Raw genomic sequence first — 23533 nt, forward strand, 5'->3', positions numbered from 1 at the left:
TGTGAATCGGCTGCTCAACACTATCGAGTAATGAGTGCACCCTTTTGTTGTTAGCATGTTTCTCTATGCAAGAGGTGTGTTGGAGTTGTGTGTGGTGTTGATTCAGCTAGAAAAACGCTCACTGTCAGGAATTTCTTTCTTTCTTTCTCTGTACCGATGGAAGCTGAGGGATGTATGATTGTGGTCGAGGCTCTAGTGTAATAGAGTACGCGGCTGACCTGAGGTGGTGTTTCACATCGCTTTCAGTTCTCGGTTGCTGCGCAAAGACCTACACATAATAGGCAGCTGATGGTAGAGTCAGTAAGCACAGATTCATCTGTGCATACAGGTTTTGCAGGTCGTTCTAGGCTACTGTGATGGGACAGTCAGTCTTTTAGTGGTGTAAGGGTGAATAGCGTGATCCGATAGCGCAGCTGTGTTTTGTTGCCTGGAGAGTTTGTAAGCGACAAATCCTCATGGAACGTGATGGCGCTTTTTGCCTTTCTTTCACGAGTTTGGAAAGTCGACATAAGGTGCTCGCAGCGTCCATAGCACTTGCTGTGTGCCGTGTTGCTCGCCACATTCATTCGTGGAGCTGCTAAAGGTTGTGCTTGGGTAGTTGTTCTGCTGGCGTCGCTGAGATCACTCTCTTGATTTGCAGTACACTTTTCGAACTTGTAGGAGGTCCCTTTTTTTCTTCAGGAGGGTTTCGATATTGAGCAGGAGAGGTTCTGCTTTTTTTGGTGTGTGTGTGTCATAAAGGCGCGGCAGGTGTGCGGCTTCCTTAAGCGAGCATGGAGCAGAGAAAAGGAAAGTCGAAGCGGCGCGAGCGACTGGGGGAATCTTAAAGAAAGAGAATGGGTACCATTGGGGACTCTGTGCTGTTGTGTATTTGTGAGTTTTGTCTTCAGTTTTCACAGGGGTGGGACATTCTGAAATCGAACGTTTGACATACGCTCACGTAAATGAACAGGATGGGTCGATTTTCTTGCTGTACTGCGTACTTTTTGCGCGTACACTGATCGATCGGGGATGCTGTCTTGATGTTTGGGAGACTCAAAAAAGAAATGATCACTTCTGTATATATATTCACATCTACATTTTTATATAGATGTATGTCTATATATATATATATATATATATATATAGGTCTGTATATAGAATTCATATGCGTGCTTCGGCTACCATTTCGTGATGGTGAAAGGAGTATGCTTGTCGTGTGCCGCTGTGGTTCTCTTCGAGGAGCTTGTGAGCAATCTCCACCGGACTTCATGTCATCCTACGCATCTGCTCTCTGTTTAATATGCTATAGCCTCCCGGATCATCACGGCACAGCGCATCTAAGGATGTTCTCTCGAGGCTTCTGTAGTCGCGTTCTCCTTTCAGGGCCCACGTTCACGGAGCTCGTGGAGCGGCTAGACTCTTTCGAGAAGGAGTTTATAGAGTGGAAGGCGTTCCGTAAGGCAGTTGAGTCAACGTCGCCGAAAGTCGCCGAGGCAGAGAAAGAGATTTTCGCGGAGGGTTCAAAGGAGGTGAAAACAAGTATCGCCAACCTAGAGAACCCGCTGACTCCGGAGGAGTTCACGGAGCTGAACCAGTTCTACGCAAAGCAGAAGGTAAAAGGGATTTCCTTTGAGAACCTGCTTTACATTCACACACCGAATGATTTAATGCAGCATGCGGAGACGGTCTTTCGCCAGTATCTCGTGCGTATTGCCTGGCGCGCACGTCACTTGAATAACGCACCTTACGGTCTCTCACAGATGCCGGGGATCCAACTTCTGAAGAAGTGGTACCAGTGGAGTTTCCATGATGTTCGAAGCACTCCAGTGCCGACGTCTCGGGAAGGCTGCTATCGGTGCGACCGCATGGTTCGACGCGTCTTTCTGCGGCATTATAACGTTAGCTCTCTCATCACGGATGGAATGGTAGAGTTTGCCAGCCGTGAGGGATGGAGACATGTAGATGAGGAGGTGATGCGCACGTATGATGAGCTGCCCCACTTTTTCGAGGAATTCTGTCTTGGTCGAGTCCGCCTTCGCTTCCTGGTCGGCAACTACATGTATCTGTCCACAAAAATTCTCGGTATACAAAGGGAGGAGTATGCCTCAACAGATCCGGAAGGCCACACGGTGCCTATCTTTTTTGACCACGACGCAGAAGACTTTGTTGGGCAGATCTGCAAGAAGTGCTCCCTGTTGGTGCTAACCAAGTGTGCCATCAAGGAGGCACAGGCGAATTATGATGCGGAGATAGAACTTAAGCTTGCGGGGGATCCTGATCTGGTCTTTGTGGGGGTGCCGTACATTACGCACGACATTATTTGTGCGATGCTGGATGACGCTGTCTCTGCAAATGTGGAACGCCAGGAGCGGACTGGCAAACCGTGTACCAAAATTGAAGTGACGCTTGCGCAGTGGCCGACAAACAAGCGCTTTGTGTTGCGTATTTCTGACACAGCAGGCGGGATGACGTTGCGCGAGGCTTCAAAGCAGCTGTCTTGCTGGTCTCTTTACGGAAAGACACAGGGTCATAGTCAGGATTCTATTTCGACCTGGACGTCGAGTCCGATTCGGCTGCCCTACGCGTACAATGCCGCGCGGGTGATTGGCGGTAACATAACACTGGCGTCCATCGAAGGCTATGGGACAGACCGTCAACTGTATCTGCCGTCCACCGGGCTAGCAGGTGTGTGTCTGTGATACTGCGGAGCGACACGGGGAGGTGACTGAGAGCAGCCACAGCTCTCTTTTTTATCGTCGCTGAGTCCTAGCGCAATTTTTTCTTTTCTTTTTTTGTCCTGCTGGCTTGATTGTTACTGCGTGCGCTGCTTTGAGTCTGTGCTTGCTTTTTCCACTCTTGCTGTAGGTGTCGCGGCGCTGTAGATATGGACACAGCCGAGCCTGGTTATCACCGTATCGTGGACTGATTTCCTTTTTTTCCTCTCATTTTGCGTGTCCGTGTTGCCCTTGCTCATCTCGGCGATACGGTAGTTGGGGTCTCGTTTCCTGGTGAGGTTGGTCTGCTTTTTCTGTGATAGACGCTCCTTTTGTGGCAGCGCAAACCAGCATAGCAAATACTGTCCCAGTGCGAGTGATCTCGAACCTTGCAATCTCATGTGCGAGTAACGTAGCGAGCCACGGTTGGAAAGTTGTGCATCTACTCTTTTGTCTCTGCTCTGGAGTATGCTGCTGCACCAATGTCTAACACTAGCACACTGTGGTCCTCACCTCCCTCTTGCTTTTGGTTTCGCTTGATATGCTATCGGGTATTTTCCTTCCATTTCACACCATTTATCGGATGCACATGTAGCAGAGTGGGTCTCCCTCATTTTTTATGATCCTTTTCGTCCTATAAAAGAAAGAAAAAATGAACAATACAGATGCGAAGCAGAGTGCGGGCTACTTTAAAGAAAAGGCAACAATTGGGCTAAGCACCTTCAGTGGCGATGAGATCCTCAAGGCGGTCTTGAAGTCTACAAGTCACTTGCTGAAGGCACCGAAAGAGAAGTACGTGCAACGGCTCTTGGCGGCGTCGTACGGGGAATTCGGGTTTGGGCTGAGGGACGGGGTACCAATTAATGAGTTTATTGTGCGAGAGCTGGAGAAGCGCTCTCACACCCACAACTGGATTATCGTGTTGAAGACGATGGTATGCTTTCATCGTTTGCTGTGCGATGCCTCGGACAGCATGGTGGAGACGATTTGCGGTTACAAGGGCGTCTTCAATCGCGCACACATCAAGAATCTGGCTGATAGCGCCGACGGGGCTGGGCAAGCGTTTCTCATTGCGCAATACATGACGTATCTGGAGGAGCGCTGTGTCATGCAGATTGCTCTCGGGAAGGGCCGACGGATTGAGTTACCTGAGTTCGAGGAGTACCTGAAGACGCTGAATGCAAACTCACTGCAGCCTGTCTTTGAAATTCTGCTACGGCTCTTCGAGGCACTGCCAGCGGTAGAGTACCGAGAGGCTATAGTGAACAATTTTTGCACGATGGAGGCGTATCAGCTGCTGGTGTGTGATGGTAAACGACTTTTTCATCATTTGGCGAACCGCGTCATCTTCGTCCTTGACGGATTCGAGGAGTTTACATTGGCTGAGAAGGAGCGCTGGTTCGACTTGTATGGCAGATATGCCGGCGCGTTCAGTTCCATCAAGCAGTACTTTGATTCCATACTGTGTTCCTCGCGTGTTTTTGTGGAACCAGTGCCGCAGTTGAAGCCTCTCCCGGAGTCACTGCTGAGTCGCTTGAAAGGCGAGATACGCGCCAGTAAAATGGCAAGGGAAGAGCCGTGCACATTGGAGAGCCTCGGTATCCGCAGCGGCGAAGATGCACGCATCGATACTAAGGAGGAGGAGATTCGATCACCACCCGCGCCAGAGCCAGCTGTGGTTGAGCAGCCAGAAGCTGTCAAGAGTGGGACGCCAGCTGCAGGGACCATTTCACTGGACGACCTTTTCGTATCGGAGCAGAAGCAAACGAATGCATTGCCACCTAACTCTGGTTGTGCCCCTTGGACATCCTCTTCCCTGCCGGCTACAGCATTTCAGGGTGGCGTGGTGCAATATCAGTGGGAGGCTGGAGCTCCCGCCGACTGGTCGACGGGTGCACCGCGGGGCTGGGGATCTGGTGCTCCTACCACGCTCATAGCGGAGACCTCGCCACCGCAGTTAGAACAGCATCAGGTTCTTGTGGGGGGAGTGCCGCCTGCTGCGGAAATCGCGCTGTGCACTGGGATGCGGCCGCCGTCGAAGCAACCACCGCCGCCGGTGCAGTCGAAGAAGCCGTCAGACCCGTTCAAGGAGTTATACAACGAATCCCACTTTGATTTAAAGTAGGCGCTGGCTTTCAACAGAGCTAGCTGTCGGTGATGATCTTTCTCTCTCTCGAGGCCTGTGCTGTGCGCTAGGCATCGCCCCTTGACGTGTGCGCGGAATTACGCGAGGAGGGCTGTCATGTGTGTTCAGCAGTTTTCACCTCACTCTATTGCTTCCTATGGTGAGGCGGTTTCGCCTGATATTGCTGCATGCTTGTGTAGAGTTGCTGTAGTGAAGAAGGGGGCTGAACGACTGAAAAAGGAATGTGTATGATCTCTTTAGCACATAGCGCGGCGCACAACGAACCCGTCGTCAGGCTTGTGGAGCGCTGTTGTGCAACGTGCTGCATCTTCTTCTTCACCATGACTCTGTATACTACGATTGGTTCCCTTTGATGCCCTTGTCTTCTTTTCGGATCTGCTGGGAATCGGCCTCGCTCCCCTTCTCTTCATACGTTTCACAGAGCTGCTACGAAATGAAAGCACTCTCTCTTAGGTCTTTGGCATCTGTGCCGAGTGGCGTGGCAGCTCGGTGCTACAGCGGACAGGGCGGTGGCCGATCTCCTGCAGGCGGGCGTTACTCGCGGGGCGGTGGACCTCTCTATCAGGACCGGCGAAATGCGCCGACGGAACCACAGATCGTTGCTCGCCTCATCACGTGCTTTCCATCTTCCAAGACATTCGTTCCGATTAGCAAGTGGGCCGCTGCGCTTCCCGATGACCTGCGGGAGATACTTGTGCCCTACGGGGGTCTTAGCGCCTTTGCCAGCGCGCAGAGTAACTTTTTCATGATTCGAAAGGAGAACGGCGTTACTGTGGCGTCCCTGTCGGCAATGGGAACGGAGCTGGCAAGAGAGCACGAAAAGAAGGAGAAGCAGGAGCAGAAGCGTGCGGAAAAGTTCAATCAGAGGAGAGAGCGGTTCGCGCCGCGCGGTAGTAGCTTCTCTCCCGAGCGAGGCGGCCTGCCGCCAAAGTAGTGGTAACACAGCGTTTGTCTTTCTCAAGAGGGGTAGAAACTTAGAGGCGATTTGTTGTCTTTGTGCGCATGTGCGGGCGCGTCGTTTTTTGCTTATAGGCTTCATGTGGTGCATAAGTGCACACTAAATGACCTGTGGCAGTGTGAGAGAAGGCCTAAAGTGCAGGAAGTGGCTTTCGTGCCCGCAGAGTGCTGAGCCAAGACTGTGTGGGCAGAAGTGTCGTGTGATCTAAGCTCTGAAGTTGTCTCTGTCGCCCTTCTCGCGTGATCATGTCCATCGCACATGACTTCGTGTACATGTAACCCCTCACGCTCCTAGGCTCCCTTCTCCCCTCTCTTATCCGTGCCTCGCGCTTTTTTTTTTCACCCACCCTTATCCACCCTGGAAAAACACACACGGTTTGTAGGTCTGTGTGCAGTCATGACGCACTACTCCCGCAAACCGCAGGTGTCGTCGAAGAGCGCCAAGGCGAAGGTGAGCGACCTCCGCTGCCACTTCAAGAACACCTTTGAGACTGCGAATGTGATCAACGGCATGCCGTTACGCAAGGCCCAGCAGCTGTACCGTCAGGTGCTCGCCAAGACCCGCTGCATTCCGTTCAAGCGCTACAATGGTAAGATTGGCCGCACCGCGCAGGCGAAGGAGTGGGGACAGACGAAGGGCCGCTGGCCGCGCAAGTCGGTCGTCGCGATGATGTCACTGCTCAAGAACGCCGAGGCCAATGCCATCGAGAAGGGTCTTGACCCCAACCAGATGGTCGTCAAGCACGTCCAGGTGGACCAGGCTGCCCGCATGCGCCGCCGCACGTTTCGTGCGCATGGTCGCATTACACCGTACATGTGCAGCCCCTGCCACGTGCAGCTGTTCATGTCGGAGAAGAAGGAGCGCGTCCCGGCCCCGAAGAGCGCCCCCAAGAAGTAGGTGCGGCACTTGTGAACAGACATGCGGACCTTGTTTATAATTTTGGCTTTATGCGCAAGAAGAAAAGCAACGGTAAGGAAAACAGGCGGCATAGTGCTTCAGGTGCCGTTGCTTTTCGTCTGAAGCGATGGACGGAAGCGGTTTAGCGTTTTTTTTTTTCACACAGTGAAACGCGAGCAAGCCTGTTGGACAGGATTAGCAGGCGTTATATACGTAGCCTGTAAGGGAGCTCGCAAGTAAGCACATGCACCTTTCCGCGGTTTCTCCCGCTTCGCCTCAACTGCTTCGCCAACTCAGCATTCCTGCTCTTTTTTACACATCGATCTCTCGGGTGCGTCATTCGTGCGTTTCACATTTGGTCTTCTCTCGGCCGCTACGTAGCAAGAAGCTAAAAACACAATCGAGCAACACATCGTGCCGCTGAGCCGAATGCTAGTTTCTGGAAGAGTGCGAGGATGTGCTCAGAATGATCCGGCGGGTCGCACTTTTGCGGTTTACTTCTGATAGAGTGCACGATGATCGCCAGGCGCTGGCGCGCCATCACCTGAAGCTGCTTGACAAGCGCCACTGGGAGCTCACAACGCCATCACGCGCGCTGCCAGTGGTGGAGGTTCTCTTACGTTCAGGTGTGCTGATGGACAAGCTTGAGAAATGCAGCACCAAGCCTCTGGTGAGCTTGTCTCCCTCCATGACAAGAAAGGAGCGTAGCCTGGTGCACAAGCTATCTCATATGCTTCAGCAAACCTCGCTGCCATCAGCATCTAGCCTTGCTGGGAATGTGACGGAGGAGGACGAGGCGATTCAGTCTGCATATTCTTCGGCCTGTGCCACGGGAGCGTGCACTGTTGATTTGCTAGTCGACGTCCATTTCGTCCGGCGCCTTCGATCGCCCTCATCTGCGCTGATGCTGCTGGAGCTGGCGGGCTCGCGATGTGCACAAGTGCGCTGGGCAGGAGGAAAGCCATCTCTTTCCAGGGAGATGCTAGATTCCATTTGTGATCTGCTTGCCCAGCACGAGCGGTCCCTTGACGTCAGGGCGACGCAGAAGTTGCTGTCCATGCTAGGCAGTGGCGCCCAGCTGCACGAATTTCAACTCGCGACGCCTGCGGGAAAAAGGCTTTTTCGACTCTGCGTGCGCCGTATTCATGACCTGTTGCCGGACCTGCGAGGTGAAGATCTTCTCGTGGCTTACCTGCTGCTTGAGCGTAGCGAAGGATACGCGAGACCTTTTATTGTTCTTGGCGAGATGGAGAAACTTCTTCTTTCCACGGCTTTGGAGCATTACGCAGGCGTAAGCAGCAGCATACTGCTGCGGTTCATGACAACACCCTTTGCAGTGCGGCACATAGATTTGAACCTACGCCTCTGTGCTGGCTGGAGCCCGTCATCGAGGATAACAGATTTCACCCTGGAGGAGTGTCTGGCTGCGTTTACTATTGTCGCCGCGCTGCACGAGGGCTGCTCTGCTGAAAGCGCAGCGGCGGTCGCACCACTGCGGCACTGGGAGACGCTGCACGATGCTCTGTTCGCAAAGGTGTATTTTGTTGCGCTCGACATGAGTGCCGCCGACTGTTTCCGCATTCTCGACCAGTCGGAGGTGATCAACGTATCGGGCTGGGGCATTACCGTCCCACAAATGCTTCTCGAAAAACTCAAGAAGAGAATCCTGTCCGAGTGCACGAGCTGTGCCATGGATGATTGTCGTGCACCGGGAGAAGCCGAGCCGCTGCTGCAGATTGCGCTTGCGCTCCAGGCGCTGATGCAGCGCTATACAGTGCTCCCAAGCAACGCTGCGGACGAGTACGCTGTTGCTCAGTGCATTTTTCTTCTCGAGCGCTGCATCTCGCTGTGTCCACCTCACGGCTGAGCGAGGGAGAGGTGCACGCGCTTGGAGGCGGCCTGTGAGGAGGGGCTGTGCGCTGGCCTTCTCATGCATTGCGCCATGCGACATCAGCTGCGCAGCGTTTGTCTTGTCTGCATTTTGTTTTGGTCGTCAGCTTTCCGATGCCCCGAGATAGAGTGTCTCAGGTGGAGCCGCCCAGTCCTTTGCATACCGTTTGCAGAAAAGGCCATGAAGATGAAGGTTTTCAGAGAAAAGCGTCTTGTGTAAGAAGGGCATACGAGGGCACGCGCGCTTGCATGTGCGTAGGCTGACGCAGGTGGATAAAGGGGGTGTATCATACCACAAGCCAGGATTCTCTTGCGTTCACTGTCCGCTTCCGCAGATGTGAACCCTTGTGTGCTCTCTATCATGCAATGCGGAGTGGGTGGGCTCTCTCTCTTCTCGCCCCTCTGTGAATGCCACAGACTTGTGTTTCTTCCGCTAAATTCTCTGCCTTGCTGTAACGCCTCTTGAAAGCTCTTTTTCGCAGTGCGTCACAACGCATATCACTTGTGTGTTGCATCAGCAAGGCTGCGATACGTCTCCATCGTTTCCGTGCGTTCTACTTGCTGTGGTGACGAGGCAGCGAGAAATGACCGTGATACATACTTTTCTGTCAGCGGTGGTCATTCTATGGCTCCTGTCATCGGATATCATCAATGGCGACATCTCGGCGAACTTTAACGGTATGATTGTGATGGAAAATGCCACCGTGTACTCGAGATTTGAGGTGACGGATAACTTTAGCGCAATGGTGACAGAGGTGCTTCGGCTAGCTGCACAGCCGCCATCGCCCCTGATGGCAATGGCTTACAATTTACCGCCTCATTTGGTGATCATGCTTAACATGTGGTGCACCGGAACTCCGAATGAGGTGGAAACACAGATTGACAAGATTAACAAAACCTATTTGAAGTGGTCAGCGGGCGATAATGCCAACATCAATGGGGCGCTGAACCACCTCACCGTGACAAGCATTAACCAGCAGCCGACGCTCATCAAGTATACGAACTACTGCATGTCCTGGAACGATCTGCTCCCGCCAGGAAGCGCTGAAACGTGCTGGCGGAACCTGTCCCTGACGTTCTACACTGCGATCACCAGCCAGCCCGACCCTCGTGCCAGCCTCCAATCGGCGCTGTGCAGCTTCCTTCCGACCGACTGCGAGCTTATCGGCTATGGTGAGTTGGCAAGGGTGCAGATTCCCTTCAACGGCACGATAGTGACTGTGAATGCTATGCCCTTCACCGTGCTATCAGCTGACCGGGAGGCCACGCTGGCGATGCTGGTGACGTACGCCCAGCTCACCTCTGTGCTGACCGAGCAGAACATTATATATATTCTCGCTGGCGGAGTGCAGGTTTTTTTTAGCGGTGCCCCGCAGAAGCTCTCTGTCCCTGGAAACTTTGAGCAGTGTGTGGCGCAAATGTGGTACCTCATCTTCCTGATTATACTTGCCCCAGTGTTTCTCATCATTTCACATCGTCTGTTTCATCGTGGACTGGCATCTGGGAGGCGGAGCATCAAGAAGTCAGAGACGGATATACGCGCTGGTGTTTACCTGAACGCCGCGTCGTGGGCAAATTTTGGTGGCAACCCCTATCTTTACGCCTCTCAGCAAGGCTATGGAGGTAGCTACAGTGATGTTAGTGGTCGGCTGCCAGCCGACGGCGGCTTCGTGCCGTCGCAAAATGGTGTACAGCAGTTTTCCGGACAGTCAATCCAGACTACTCTCCAGGGTTAAGGAGGCGAACAGTACGGCGATCCGATAGGCTGGAGACCAGTAATACACGCTGCGCTGCAGTATGGCGGGTAGTACTGTGCTCCCCAGGCTAATTCCGGGAACCAGAGTACCTATTGGCGGTATCATAGAGAGTATGCAGGTCTCTCTAGCCAATTTGGCGGCTGCGGTGCGGGCTCCGCGCAGGGGGTACTGGTCTCAGAAAAAGAAGTCTGCCGTTTCTGTTCTGTCGTATTTGTGCTGCTGGTTCTCTGACCTGCTCACCATGTGTTCTGTTCTTGTGAGCGAGGATGCCATGTGTGTCTGCTCGATTGTATTTTGCTTCCACAAAGCCTGCGAAGTCGAAATGCTGCACTTGTGGTCCATGCGGACTGCTGCCATGCTTAGATGACTTGCTTGCATGTGCAGAGGCCTGAGTGTGTTGCTCTGCTTTATTGTCGCGCTCCTCTCTAGATAGAAAAAGGAGAGGCAGAAGGATGGGCACACGGATTTATGCTTGTGTGATTGCCCATGTCGTTCGAGTTTTTCTTGCGGCCCTTTTTGTTGTGCCTCACGATTGCCGGCACTCGATTTGCTTTGCTTTTCATTCATGAACTGTGTTTCTCTCGAGTTGGTCGACCCCAAAAACTTCTGCAGCCGAATAACTATGCAGGTACGTGCGTCGGGAGCGTCTGTGACTGCATTTCCAGTACTACCAACTTCTCAGAAAGAAGGGTCTGATCTCTCAAGTGACGCCTCACCAACGATTAACGTTTAGCAGGGGCTTCTCCCAGCCGCCCTGTGTCGGTCGCAGGGTGATTCGACAACAAATCGATGCCCTCGCTCCATCTCTGCGCTTTCCCAGTCAGTATACTACATGGCTTCCTGTCTTTTTCTCAAAGCCGAAGAGTTTCTTCCTTCACCCGTCGCACAAGGTTTATGCGCGCTAAGCTACTCTTGCGCACCTGATTCAATAAAAGGCCGGCGTTGGAGATAGGCTCACACCGCATGCGGTGCGTTCACTTCTGCCTGTGTGGCGCGCTGAGCCACGTGCCTGATTCAACGTGTGTGGTAAAAGACTACCAGAAGATCGAGGCGCAGAGAAAGGAGCTGGTGGAGCGTAAGGCGAAGAAGGAGTTCGAGAGCTACCCGCTACGCTACCAGCTTCTCGAGTGCCGACCAGGACTGCCTCTAGCGCTGACCAAGCTGAAGTATTTGTTGGCGTGCCGCCGCACACACCCCGACGCTGGTGGGGATGCCGAGTCGTTTTTAAGGGTGAGCCTTGCTTACCAGGACGTGATGAAAGATTACGGCGTGGAAACGGTGGACAATAAGATTGTCAACCTGGGGAACTTTCAGTCCGATGATCATGAGACGCAAAACTACCTGGAGGCACGCGCCAGCATTAGCTCATACATTCCCATCTCGACTCTGGAAGAGCACATTAGACAAATCGAGGAGATCCGGAGTCGGCTCGGCGACGAGCTCTCGGAGAAGCTCACGTCCAGTAGCGATGAGGCAATGTGGCTACTGGAGGACATTGAGGATGTCATGGAACAGTCGGGCCTCAAAACAGTTAAAGTGTGTGTGCTAGAGAACGGAAAGGTGCGAGTGGATGATATGAAGGCGCTAACAGATGGTACTGAGAGACCGCTGTTCCTTGCTGAGGGGGAGGCATATCCGGAGAGGATCTCTCCTGCTAGGGCCGCTGGCGAGGAAGTAGCAGGCCTCAATGACACCCCAGTAAATGGTTCCCCTTTGGATGTACCGCCTTACTCGGCCATGGAGCTACCTCAATCGACTGAGAAGACGCTGCAGGAGGCAGAGGTGTCCAGATCAGACCTCGAAATATTGAATGCCAAGAACACCCTGCAAGATAGGTCTGATGTCGCGGGGCTGGCAGCGCGGACAGCTACCGAGGTCATGAACAACACCGAGGAAGTGAAGCAGATGAAGCTAGAGTCGGTGGTGCTGTACGTGTTTCTCATTTCGCTAATGACGCTTGCGTACGTTTACATCGAAGGGGCGATGCGGGCAAAGCGTCAGGCAAGCTCACGCCCGGAGATTATGGAACATGTCACGAGTGACACAATGCTTCCGTGGTGGGGAAACGATGCCGAATATGAGAGCCAGGTCAAGCGCATTTTCGTGGATGAGTGGAGAAAGGCACGTGCGGCGTCGCGCAGAGCGCAGACTTTTCAGGACGGTGTTGCTCGCGAGTCCATGGATGAGGAGACCAAGCGTGACATGGATTTGAAGATATTCACGGTTACGGCCGAGAAGCTGCGTGCCATGCGCGACAATGCAGAAAAGCACATTAGGCGCTAAAATCCATTGCTTTCCCCCTTTTGTTGAAGGTGTCTTTTCTGTTCACGTGGTTAGCGCTTCTTTCGCTAAAGAGGAACACATCCATTCTTGCAGGCGTGGCGAGAGGGGTGTGCCCTTGTTGTTTTCGTGGGAATTCGCAGCGTGGGTCACAGCGCACGCGCGCTACCGCCGCAATTCAATTGCTCTTGTTTATCTTCTCACACTATTCACACTCCTCGTTCCGGCCGCTTTTTCTTCGCGTGTCCATATTGCCGAGCTCAGCTGCCTCTCTCGTTATCTCTGTCTGCAGTATGCCCCCCCCTCCCTGTCTCCAAGCGACCCTGCTGAGAATCAAAAGACACATCGAGACGAAGCAGAATTGTTCGAAGAATAGGAGGGGAACACTACGAAAGCAAGAAAATAGTACCCCCTTTCTCTTCTCTTTCTATTACTTTATCACTGCAGTGCCCGCTTTGTAGCCGGTCGCGTGAGGCTACTTCACGATTCTTGCAAGCCGGAACGCTGCTGCTTGCTGGATTATAGCGAGTGACTAATCGGACGCCGCACTCTGCAACGTGGGTGAGCTCTTCCGTTCCCGCTTCTGTTTCTCGGTAAGCGGCACCGAGGTGCGAGACCCTTTCAATCATGTCGCTTCTGTGATATGTGTCGCAGATTTAAGCGAGAAGACCCTGTTTCATATCCGCTTTTCACTCTTTACCTTCACCTTTACCATTAGGACGTCGGTGTCTGTGTACAGCCAAGGATTTCTTGCCTCGAATTTCTTGAGCCTCTGCTTCCACTTTGCTTTTTTTTTCTGCGGCAGCCGGCGCCCAACGCCCAAGGTGCCCTCCTACGATGCCCGTAATCGGCTACAACTGCGCCAGCGGCGCCGTTGTGGAGGTTGCCAACGCTGCAGGTGAGGCGGTGAGTTTTGCTGGAAAAGCCATCATCCCTGGCGGCGTTGTCTCTGCGGCCTCCGCAGGCGATGGGGTTTTTTACTACCTTCCAAAGGCAACCCCCTCAATGCTGCATCGGCGCAACTTGGAGAGCGGGGTGGACGAGGTGGTTCACGATCTTTCTCACCCGCAAACGCGGGTGTTTTTTCATCTCAACAAAGTGATATGCATTGCCGCCGGGAGCACCGGAGTGACCGTGTATGACCCGCTCTGTAATGTGACCGAGATCATCTCTCTCCCCTACTGCGTCGCTTGCGCTGAGCCGGCTGGTCACGGTTTTGTCTTCCGCAGCGACTGCAACAAGGTGTTTGCCTACGACTTCAACAAGGGCGTGACCGAGGTGATGAGCGGGGGCAACATCATCAACTTTCTAGGCCACTACAAGCAATTCGCTGTTGTGCTGCTTCGCGATGGGGACGAGCGTGTAGTGGGCGTTACGGAGGACGGTAGCATTGTAGAGCTGGAGGCGACGCTGCCACGCGTTCCGTTCACGACTTTGGATGATGTCCTTTTCTACACATGTGACAACGAGGTGATCTCCTCGAACGGCGGAAGTGCCGTGTCTCCAATCGGGGAAGTGCATCTTTCGAGCTCACAGCCGACAGAGAGCGAGATCCTTTGCAGCGTGTGCTTGTGCGAATTCGATGGCAACGATGGTGTGACCTTGGACTGCGGGCATTTCTTTCACAAGGAGTGCATTGAACAGTGGGTGAGCAGCTGGATGGACTTCGCAGCGAAGGGTGAGCACGTGACCTTTACACGCGCCGTCTGCCCTGGTGGATGCAAGCAACTGGTTCGTCACCCTCTTTTGGCACAGTCAAAGCAGATCAGCGAGTTGTACGCGGATGTTTGTGCGAAAAAGGCAGAGAGGCTGAAGTACTTCGACGCGACAAAGACTGACGAAGACCTTCTTTTCTACCTCTGTGGCAGGTGTGGAAGCGCGTTTTACGGCGGCGAACGGGTGTGCTCACGAATGCAGGGGCGTGAACCGTCGTCGGCTCCGCAGGATCTGGTCTGCGACAGCTGCCTAGCAAAGGATCACAAGACATGTGGTTCCCTGACGGCCGTGTTTAAATGTCGCTACTGCTGCAACCCGGCTACTCAACGCTCCTTCGGAACACGCTTCATGTGCGATCGGTGCGCCGCGCGGTGGGACACGGCAGAGCCCACAGTCCTCCCGTGCCCGGGGGCAGGTAGCTGTCCGTTTGACGGCAACCACCCGGATCCCCCATGCGAAGCTGCAGGTTGTCTTACATGTCTGAGTCCTGCAATAGTAGACGACATTTTTGGTCGTGTGGTGCGCGCGGATGATGATGGCCGTGTGGATGCCGATCAGCCTACCGTGCACGGGAAGTAGTGCTCGACCCTTGTGCGGAGATACGTGGTTTTGCAAGTGCTCTGGGAGCAGTGCGCTGGCTACTTCCACTGTGGCTTTGCGTGTTTCGACTCGGCGTATGCTGGCAAGTAACTAGAACACGGACGGCCACGTGTCATGGGTGCAGTAGCAGCAATTCAGTGGGTTCTGTAGTTGCTTCTTCACCTTGTAGTACTGCGTGTCTACCTGCTCTACTTGGGGATGGGCGGAGGCGTTCGATGGCCGAAAATGTAAACAAAGCGTTTGGGGGCGGTTTATTGTGAAGGAGCACGCGGGCTGTGGATGCACTGATGTGATCGACGCTTATGGTGTGGCCACCAGCGCTGCTCGGCGCACCTCCCTCCCTCTCGGGCGCGCATCGTGCCGGCACACAATCGTTGCTTTTCTGCCAAATGGGGATGATCGGGCTGCTCCGACCCTCTACAAGCACTGCCAGGCCGCTTTCCTGCTTTCTGGAAGTTAGATCTCTCCTACTCGCGCCACTTCTTCTGCTTATTGCTTTACATGTCTCTTTCTCTTATGGGGGTGGCAACACAACATGGAGTTCGGTTGTGCTTGCGAAGAAAATGTCGACCGGTAGAATATATAAGTACCTGTTTCGCAGGGAGCAGCCGCAGTGGCTGTGGGATATGGCCCTTGAAGTCCGTCTTCCTGCCTTGTTCCTGCTAGGCGTGGTGTATGTGAACACGAAGTGCTACGTAGACGCGCTGGACGCGTACCAGGCGGGCGCGCGATGGGGCATTACACAAGGAAAGCTATTAGAGCTGCGCAAGCTTAACTATAGGTACATAAGTGTTCCGAGGTACGCGGTGAAGTACGAGTTCGAGGTGGAGGGCAAGCGATACGTCTCGACTCGTGGCACCACCGGCTCTCCGTATCGCAACTGGATGGAGGGGTGGTACCATGACACCATCACGGAAGCGGAGTACCTCCAGGCTATACCAGTTCTTCGCGTTGGCGAGCGATGCAGCGTCTTTTATGACAAGAAAAATCCCAAGGCGCATTCTGCACTGGCTCAGGACGCCAACTCATTCGAGATTTCGTTTCTGGCTTTCTTGGCTGTCTTCCCGTTGCTCATGGGTCACTACATGAAGGCCCATTTCTGGATGCTGCGAAAGGCCTATATGCCCAACAAGAAGATGCGGATACGATTCCCAGTGTACGATCATCGGAGGCCGCCGCCACCGTCGCCCAAGGTACCCCAACAGATTTCGGCGCTGCCTCCGAGGAGTTAACCGCATAGGCGCGTACGAGTGTGCTAGGTAAACTGCAGGGCCAGTCGTGGACGTAGCCTTCCTGGCGCATTGATAGACGCGAGGCCGGCTGAGGCGAGGCGGTGACGGCAGCATCGCATTCTTCGGCACAAGAATGCAGCCGTTTGCGAGGAATGCCCAGTACGCACTTCCAGTCCTCTGTTTCTCATGCTGGATCTTTGTCGGGCTCTCTTTCGTTACTGCTGAATGATGCATGTGTAACTCTTCAAGACGGGTCGTTGTAGCCGCGAGTAGCTGCACCTTTAGGCTGTGCTGCGTTTCTCCCTCTCTCTCTGTGCGCGTGTGTTTGTATGCGTGGATGCAGAGCAATGTTGTATTTGTTGTGATAATGACAGCGCTTGCGCACCTTCGTAACTCTCCACAACTATCACTGCTAGGTGCCACAAAACAAGACAAAGTCGTGTCATCTCCCATCCCTCAAACACACACGGGCACAGACACACGCACTTCTAACGTGCTGCAGCCGTGGGCGAAAGCTGACTAATTCAATGCTTAGCAGAGGAGACGAAGCATTATGTGGGCTTAGGTCGACTGCGTCAGAAGAAGCGACGCTAGCTGCGTGACTGTTTGGGTTATGGCCCCCACCGCTATGGGTGAATACTCGTGCGAGGTTTTCTCGGGCATCTATTTTGCTGCTGACTTGTCTCACCGTTCGACGATTTTCTCGCGAGCTGCACCGTTTAACGAGCTTTGGCGGGCCCTTTTTCTTTCCTTCGTCCTTATCATCAATTCTGCAGTAGTCGGATGACCTATACGTACGCTTATAGTAGACTTCGAAGACTTTGAGAAGAAAAGCTGACGTGCTGCACCCAAAATGTCTGGTGAGTGCGTGTACGACCTGGTGGCTGACAGTGGCCCCTCAGCGGCAGATGGAAATGTTCCGAGCAGCATGCCTGTGACTGCTGTAACAAAAAGCCGACGAGTGCCACCGCCGACAGCGTCCACCTTTGGCATTCACGGCACAAGCGCTGTTGTGGCTAACGTGGGTGGTGAGTACACTGGGGCATCCGTCCACCCCGCTCAGAAGCCCATCGGAACGTTTGGCCGCGAAGTCGGCTCGACCGTGACCCCGGAGAAGTTTCTCCACAAAAACGAAGGGCCACTTACCGCTAGCCGCGGTGCACCTACGGTGAACAACTCCACCTTCAAGAAAAGCGACTGCCAGCACAAAAAGACAAAGCCCGATGTCCCTCTGCGTAACGAGCGCCCGGTCATGGGGTTGCGGACGGAGAAAAACTTTGTAGTCGCGAACGCGGTGGAGAACACGATGGCGGTGCCCACCAAGGTCATGCCAGCTCCACAGCCTCGTGCGACGGACCGCGAGGACTTCGGCAAGGTGCCACAGTACATCACAGAAATCAAAGAAGACCTGAACGCGCGCAAGAAGATGCTTGAGGACCTCAAGGACGCAGACAGAGCTGCTAAGGAAAGGTGGTCAGAGCTTTCTCCGTCGGAGCTGGAGCAGCTGCGCGATGGCCTTCAACGTCGCTGGGACTCACTTAACAAGGACTACCAGACGAGAGGATTCAGCAAGCTGGAAACGCCGTCGCAACGCGCACATCAAGAGCTCTTAGAGAGGCAGCTCGTGGCCGTCGAGTTTGCGATGCAAAAACTTAGTCGGCAGCACGTTTTTGTATTCGATGATCAAAAGTGAGCTAGTCGGGACGCGTATGGGGCCGCCGCTATCGAAGCTCCATGAGTAGCAGCCAATTGAGGAGGGCGTGCTGCATCGAAGCAGTCATTCTCGGCAGGGAGGATCAAATGTACCCTTTTCCCTTTTGTACCATCTTTTTGCCTGTCTGCCAGCTTCTCTGGGGGCTGCTTATCCGTTCAAGGCTGCCGTTCTCGTGACTTTTCCCTTGCGCTGCTCTTTTGGTCGGCACGCTTTGTGCTATCGGTGTTTATGTTGATAGTGGTGCTAGAGACGTGGCAGGAGCAGCTCATACAGCCGACTCAATTAGCAGGCTGATTTGTGTGAGCTGTAATTGTTTCGCGCTGTGCCTGAGAGCATGAATCAGCGCTTCTTTCGGTGCCGGATGTATAGATGACCCCCTGTCCTTTAGGCGTATGTGACCGTCTGCACGCTTGCGCCTGCTGATGTACTTGCCCTTGTCTTTTGCCTTTTGATTGATGAGTATAGCCATGAAATGGAACGCGGCAGCATGGGGCTCGTGGACACGTGCGTGGTGCTTATACAGCTCTCCAGCAGGAGCACGCATCTTTTTGAAACGGAACCCATGCTACTATGCCCGTTTTCCATGCGGAGGAATGTATCACTTTTGAATACCCGGACTGCTGGCCATCGAAACCGCAGAACCGCCTCGTGCGCGCCTTCTGCTTCGGCTACGGCGCTTCATCTACACGTCTCCTCAACGCTGCTCCTCTTGGTCTCCTCCCATTTCAGTGGTGAGCGGCGTGGACATTTCCTGTTGTGCGCTCGTTGACCGTATCCGATCTTTTTTCTTTTGCTGTCGCGGTCTTTCCGTGTCTCTTTTGTGAGGCCCCTGACTGCAGGAACTGTCTTTGCTGGCGTATGGCCTGAAGAGAGCCGCCAGGAGGTAACCAAGGGAGGATGCTGTTTGATCAGAGGCGCGTGCTTACGGAGGATGCTCCGCGAAGGCCTTACCAGAGCAATGCCTCGACTGCGTCTTTTGAGCAGCGACTCCTCAAAGGGCTGCACTACGGGCAGCGGAAGCTGATTCTCTCGGAGGTGGAGTTTTTTCTGCAGATCGCTGTGTACACAAAAAGGCATGAGAGCGTAGCGTCGCCGAAGAAGGCGCTCATCGTCTATGCCGGCGCCGCTTGCGGGTTTCATCTGCCGTTTCTTTTCTCGCTATTTCCGACACTTGAGTTTGTTCTCATCGACCCGGCACCGTTCTGCTCACAGGTGAAGGAGATCGCGTCGAAGGAGAAGAGCTGTGTGCTGGAGCTCATTGAGGACCTTTGTACGCCGGAGCTGTGCTTACGCATTCGGCGTACCTATGTCGACTCGCACGACATATTCCTGGTGAGTGACATCCGTTCTGGCCGACCTACGGAAATGTCGCTGAATCAGGAGCATACAGACATGATCCTGCAGGACAACGACGCCCAGCGAGAGTGGTGCTTCTCTTTGGAGGCAGCGGCGGCAATGCTGAAATTTCACCCACCCTATCCAGCCGCCAAGGGTAGCAACGCCGAGAAGTACAAGACGCATGACACGACAATGGAGGAGTACATGTACCTGGACGGAACGCAGCTCTTTGGGGTATGGGCACCCAAGTCTTCGTCAGAGATTCGCCTGGTCGTCGTCGGACCCTTCAAGCAGGGCTACGAGCCGCCCACCCGGCGCTACTACTGCACAGCGCACGAAGAGCAGTGTTACGCGTACAACGTGGACAAGCGTTATGACAAGGACTGCGCCGCCGAGCGTCTCATTTTGGAGTCGTACCTCAGCGCGTTTCCTGGCGTGTACGAATCCGTCGAGCAGCTCTCCAAGACTATCAGTGGGAAGTTAGAGTATCCACTGTTTTGCCCACTCGAGCCGGGGTTCACAGAGCAGCATGCACGGTGGGTGACACTGCTTTACTCAACCAGGAAGCCTTCTGCTCTCCAATACTTTGACTTACTGAAGAACGTCATGTCCGTTGATCAGGTGGCAGCTCTTGTCATGAAGTACAAGGACTCCAGGGAGATTCCTACTGGGGTCAAAGTTGGTGACATCGAGTTGACGCCGCACTTTTGGTCCGTTTTCTCAGCCGGGGACTTTGCTGCCGTCTACTGCTTCCCGCTGGTTCGATGGGGCTGGAAGCAACACAATTATCGTCGCCAAGCAAACAGCCAACAGTGCCACGGCAGCCAAAACCATCGCAGGTGTGCTGGGAGAAAGCGAGCATTCAACGCTGCGTAGCGTGCGACAGCACAGGGGTGTGGCAAAGACGCAGGTGCGGGGCTCCCTCTCTTTCTCTCACTTGCCAGCCACCCTGAAAGCGCTCGAGCTCTGTGAGCGAAGAAGCTACCCGCACGCTTTTTCATCTTGCCGATGGGAGGGAGAGCGATGCGAGGAGTGAAATATCGCCGAGGTCCGTAAACTACACATTTTTCTCTAGTCAAAGCATGCGCTACGGAGGCAGTTCGGAACGGAGCAGAAAATGGAGAGAGATGCACGCAAAAAAAAAAGGCACCGGCAGCCACGGTACTGAAAAGCAGGGCATTCTCAAGCATAAGTACTCGAGCTGGCGACACTGAACTGTCCTTCTCCAGCTTTCTGTCTCTGGCTGCTGAATAGCCTAACTGGAGATGCGCTTCCTCTTTTCTCTCCAGGCATGCGCGCCTCTACCATACTCGACACAACGCCACACGCTCTGCACCTCTTGTGTGGAATTTGGACGGCGTGAGGGCAGTGGAGTGAGTCGTGCTCGATCGCGTATGCGCGGATCCCCCCGTCGCTGTGCTAGTGAGAGTCTATTGGTGTTCACCTCTTCCTTTGTCGCTTCTCTTTTGCACTAATACACATGGCTGACGAACTGAAACGCTATCACCTCTCCATCTCCCCCTCTTCACTAACACTGCGATCGCGTCCTTAATGCTTCATGCCATGCGCCGCGGTACAACGCGCTCTCAGATCAAGCGTCGCTCGCTTCATTCAGCTAACTCTGTACATATTTGTGTGCCGTCGGGGCGGTTGTCCTTCCTTCTCGTGTGGTCGGCGCTTGCGGGGGAACCATGAAAATCACAGTCAACATCGAACTCGCGCACTCGGAGCTGTACAAGGCGGCGCATCTGCAGCAGACAGTCTCTGAAGTAGACCCGAATGCGGTGGTGCGGTTCAAGACCGATACAAACTTACTAGCACAGCGCATCAAGGATGCAATCAAGGCAAAGCAGTACGATTCCATTGTTAGCGAGCTGGCCCGCCGTCTCTCGTATCCTGCGTCCTTTGCGGAGAGCCTAGAGGTGATGTGCTCGGTGGCGTTTTTCAGCAAGGGTCGTGTGGACAGCGGCGAAAGCGTGGCGCCTTTCGTAGAGGTGCTCACACGTCTTCCCGAGGAGGCAAGGATGCATGCAAAGGAGGCAATTGTGCAGCGTGCGATGGCTTTTCTCTCAAAGCCACGGCGCCTGGACTGCAGCCGGGCACCCTTGCTCGGGTATGCAGAGACCTTGGCTATGATGACCCGAAAGGAGCTCTTGAGCGTCCGTAGCGTCATAGGTACTCTGGTGCAAATGATTGAGGGTGACACGACTCGGACGGCGGGTATGACATGCCTAGGCAAGTTGGTAGAGGTTGCGTACGAGGCTGTCCGGAACTGCGATAGTGCAACACTGACCGCGCTGAGAGGTGCGGTCCGCTTCGCACAGATGAACGACACCTTCCTTTATGACGTCGAGTATATAATGGAGGCTTTCGGATGGTCGCCGTACAAGCCGGCGCTGAGCCTGCGTCGCTCTAGCAGCCATCACGAATACCCCATTCTCTCTCTTGCCTACTGCGGCGGTGCAAATCATCGAGAGGTGGTGGTAAGCTCATCGTCGGACGGCACGATAGGCACGTGGGACGGCGTTGGCGTGTTGTTGCAGAATGTTCTCCTTTCTCGTCACTATGCCTCTTGCCTAGACCTCACAAATCGCGGCCACACCTTGATCGTTGGCGCGGTGGGAAGGTACACAAGCACCCCACCGGCCGTGATCTTTTACAGCGAAGATGGGAATCGCAAGGCGCAGTGGCAGGAGTGTGGCGGCACTGAGCCCGACGACGCGCAGTTTATCTCTAGCCTCAAGTGCCTGAAGGACTCGTCTGGGTCTAGGTACTGTGTCGGCGTGCAAACTTCCAACGCTAACTCGCTCATGATTTTCGACGGTCAGCACATCACACAGCGCTACTTCGACCATACTGACATCATCACAGCCATTCACGTACCCGGCGACCGCGAGAACCTGGTCATCACGGGGTCCCGCGACTGCTCGACGCTGATCTACGACCTCCGAGACCCCCGTAACGTCAGCGCCGCAACGCACCATACGAACACCGTCTCCTGCATTGCTAGCTGCGACAATAGCTTGTTTACGGCAGGGCTTGACAAGCGAATCGTTGTGGAAGACTTCCGAATGCTGCGCAGCCCCAACGTGCAGCGCGATATGGAGAGTGCCGTTCTGAGTATGTCTGTTAGCAGCTCCATGCAGTGTGCCGTAGCGACACTCACGGGGGTGTATCTGATCAATTTTTCCAACAGCGCCTCCGTACCGGCTTCATCACGCTCTGACTGTGGCGGGAGTGCTTCTCGCTACAATGCTGTCTGCTGGAACAATGCGGGCACCATCCTCTACGGCGGTGGTGACGCACACACACTGGATTTGTTCGCCCCTGCGTACGAGCTGACCTCCTTCGAAGTTTAATCGCGCATATCTTTTCGTCTGCAGCCACGCAGAGCAGAATGAACGAGATGAAGCTAAAAGTCAGCGAGCAGACGTGGACGCTGCTCGAGCATGGTGTAGACACATACCGTTGCTGCATATGCGGCATGCGGATTTCGTTGTCCTCGCAGATCTCCTCCTGCCCCCCTTTTCCTTGACTTCTCATCCCCATCTCCTCCTCTCTTCGTCAGAGATGTCTCTCTGCCCTCGAGGCCCTAATCTCTTTTCGGCGCTTGCAAAGGTGAAGTCAACTCGTCCCTCCATTGTTTTTGCGCATTGGCTTCACTGAATCTCCTTGGTCGCAAGTAATCTTCGAACATGAAGCGAAGCAGTGCAACCTGACACCTGCAGCCTCTGCCCGCCGACGCCAGCGCTCCACATTGCCAGAAAGGAAAGGAAGGGCATTTGGGCGGAGAGAGTCTGGATAGTGAAACTGCGAGCGTATGGGCGGAAGAGGACTCAAAGCCACCCTGGAATGTGGTGAGCCGTTTTTAAGCATTTTTTCTCGTGACTTAATCCGCCTTGGATGGCGGCATACGAATGCTGCCATTTTTGTTTTGTACTTTATCGGTGTCTGTCGTATTGATGTTGTGTTCAGTTTGGTTCTTCCGTTTTGCTTTCTGTTTTTTCTGTTCCTTTTTACCGTTGGCCACTGATGGCGTGCGGACCGCCTCGGCGCGCGGACCGCCTCGGCGCGCGGTATCTCAGGGGCTCAGCATCCCACTCTCTCCGAGGAGGACAGGCGGTTCTTTTGCATCGTACCGATATGCCGAAGCACTTCTGGTGGCTGCAGGATAAAGGACAAACAACGTGGGGGGAATGGCATGCGAGCGTTTTCGCTACTGATGTCGGCCTTTGGACCCTTTGCGCTGCTGCGTCGCAGCGTCCTGTGACAGCAAAGACGCTTGCATCATTCATATGGCAGGCGAAGT

General features: G+C 54.1%; 12 protein-coding genes across 12 annotated transcripts; all 12 read left to right on the plus strand.

The window, feature by feature from the left end:
• Positions 1-1325: 1325 nt before the first annotated feature.
• Positions 1326-2681, plus strand: LSCM1_04949 (uncharacterized protein; the record flags this gene model as incomplete). Its single annotated transcript, XM_067322431.1, has 1 exon — positions 1326-2681. The coding sequence occupies one exon, from the start codon at positions 1326-1328 to the stop codon at positions 2679-2681; it is 1356 nt and encodes a 451-aa protein (XP_067178294.1).
• A 667-nt stretch (positions 2682-3348) lies between these two features.
• Positions 3349-4821, plus strand: LSCM1_04950 (uncharacterized protein; the record flags this gene model as incomplete). Its single annotated transcript, XM_067322432.1, has 1 exon — positions 3349-4821. The coding sequence occupies one exon, from the start codon at positions 3349-3351 to the stop codon at positions 4819-4821; it is 1473 nt and encodes a 490-aa protein (XP_067178295.1).
• A 454-nt stretch (positions 4822-5275) lies between these two features.
• Positions 5276-5776, plus strand: LSCM1_04951 (uncharacterized protein; the record flags this gene model as incomplete). The annotated part of the gene is made up of 1 exon (XM_067322433.1): positions 5276-5776. The coding sequence occupies one exon, from the start codon at positions 5276-5278 to the stop codon at positions 5774-5776; it is 501 nt and encodes a 166-aa protein (XP_067178296.1).
• A 420-nt stretch (positions 5777-6196) lies between these two features.
• LSCM1_04952 (uncharacterized protein) lies at positions 6197-6697 on the plus strand (the record flags this gene model as incomplete). The annotated part of the gene is made up of 1 exon (XM_067322434.1): positions 6197-6697. One exon carries the CDS (start codon positions 6197-6199, stop codon positions 6695-6697), a length of 501 nt encoding a protein of 166 aa, XP_067178297.1.
• Positions 6698-7163: 466 nt separating this feature from the next.
• On the plus strand, positions 7164-8564 carry LSCM1_04953 (uncharacterized protein; the record flags this gene model as incomplete). The annotated part of the gene is made up of 1 exon (XM_067322435.1): positions 7164-8564. The coding sequence occupies one exon, from the start codon at positions 7164-7166 to the stop codon at positions 8562-8564; it is 1401 nt and encodes a 466-aa protein (XP_067178298.1).
• A 607-nt stretch (positions 8565-9171) lies between these two features.
• Positions 9172-10323, plus strand: LSCM1_04954 (uncharacterized protein; the record flags this gene model as incomplete). Its single annotated transcript, XM_067322436.1, has 1 exon — positions 9172-10323. The coding sequence occupies one exon, from the start codon at positions 9172-9174 to the stop codon at positions 10321-10323; it is 1152 nt and encodes a 383-aa protein (XP_067178299.1).
• A 984-nt stretch (positions 10324-11307) lies between these two features.
• Positions 11308-12627, plus strand: LSCM1_04955 (uncharacterized protein; the record flags this gene model as incomplete). The annotated part of the gene is made up of 1 exon (XM_067322437.1): positions 11308-12627. One exon carries the CDS (start codon positions 11308-11310, stop codon positions 12625-12627), a length of 1320 nt encoding a protein of 439 aa, XP_067178300.1.
• Positions 12628-13461: 834 nt separating this feature from the next.
• LSCM1_04956 (uncharacterized protein) lies at positions 13462-14919 on the plus strand (the record flags this gene model as incomplete). Its single annotated transcript, XM_067322438.1, has 1 exon — positions 13462-14919. One exon carries the CDS (start codon positions 13462-13464, stop codon positions 14917-14919), a length of 1458 nt encoding a protein of 485 aa, XP_067178301.1.
• A 410-nt stretch (positions 14920-15329) lies between these two features.
• On the plus strand, positions 15330-16172 carry LSCM1_04957 (uncharacterized protein; the record flags this gene model as incomplete). The annotated part of the gene is made up of 1 exon (XM_067322439.1): positions 15330-16172. One exon carries the CDS (start codon positions 15330-15332, stop codon positions 16170-16172), a length of 843 nt encoding a protein of 280 aa, XP_067178302.1.
• An 853-nt stretch (positions 16173-17025) lies between these two features.
• On the plus strand, positions 17026-17865 carry LSCM1_04958 (uncharacterized protein; the record flags this gene model as incomplete). Its single annotated transcript, XM_067322440.1, has 1 exon — positions 17026-17865. One exon carries the CDS (start codon positions 17026-17028, stop codon positions 17863-17865), a length of 840 nt encoding a protein of 279 aa, XP_067178303.1.
• Positions 17866-18783: 918 nt separating this feature from the next.
• Positions 18784-20100, plus strand: LSCM1_04959 (uncharacterized protein; the record flags this gene model as incomplete). The annotated part of the gene is made up of 1 exon (XM_067322441.1): positions 18784-20100. The coding sequence occupies one exon, from the start codon at positions 18784-18786 to the stop codon at positions 20098-20100; it is 1317 nt and encodes a 438-aa protein (XP_067178304.1).
• An 815-nt stretch (positions 20101-20915) lies between these two features.
• On the plus strand, positions 20916-22583 carry LSCM1_04960 (uncharacterized protein; the record flags this gene model as incomplete). The annotated part of the gene is made up of 1 exon (XM_067322442.1): positions 20916-22583. One exon carries the CDS (start codon positions 20916-20918, stop codon positions 22581-22583), a length of 1668 nt encoding a protein of 555 aa, XP_067178305.1.
• Between the last annotated feature and the right edge of the window lie 950 nt (positions 22584-23533).

The sequence above is a fragment of the Leishmania martiniquensis genome, chromosome 24 (genome assembly GCF_017916325.1).
Source record: "Leishmania martiniquensis isolate LSCM1 chromosome 24, whole genome shotgun sequence".
Classification (NCBI taxonomy): domain Eukaryota; phylum Euglenozoa; class Kinetoplastea; order Trypanosomatida; family Trypanosomatidae; genus Leishmania; species Leishmania martiniquensis.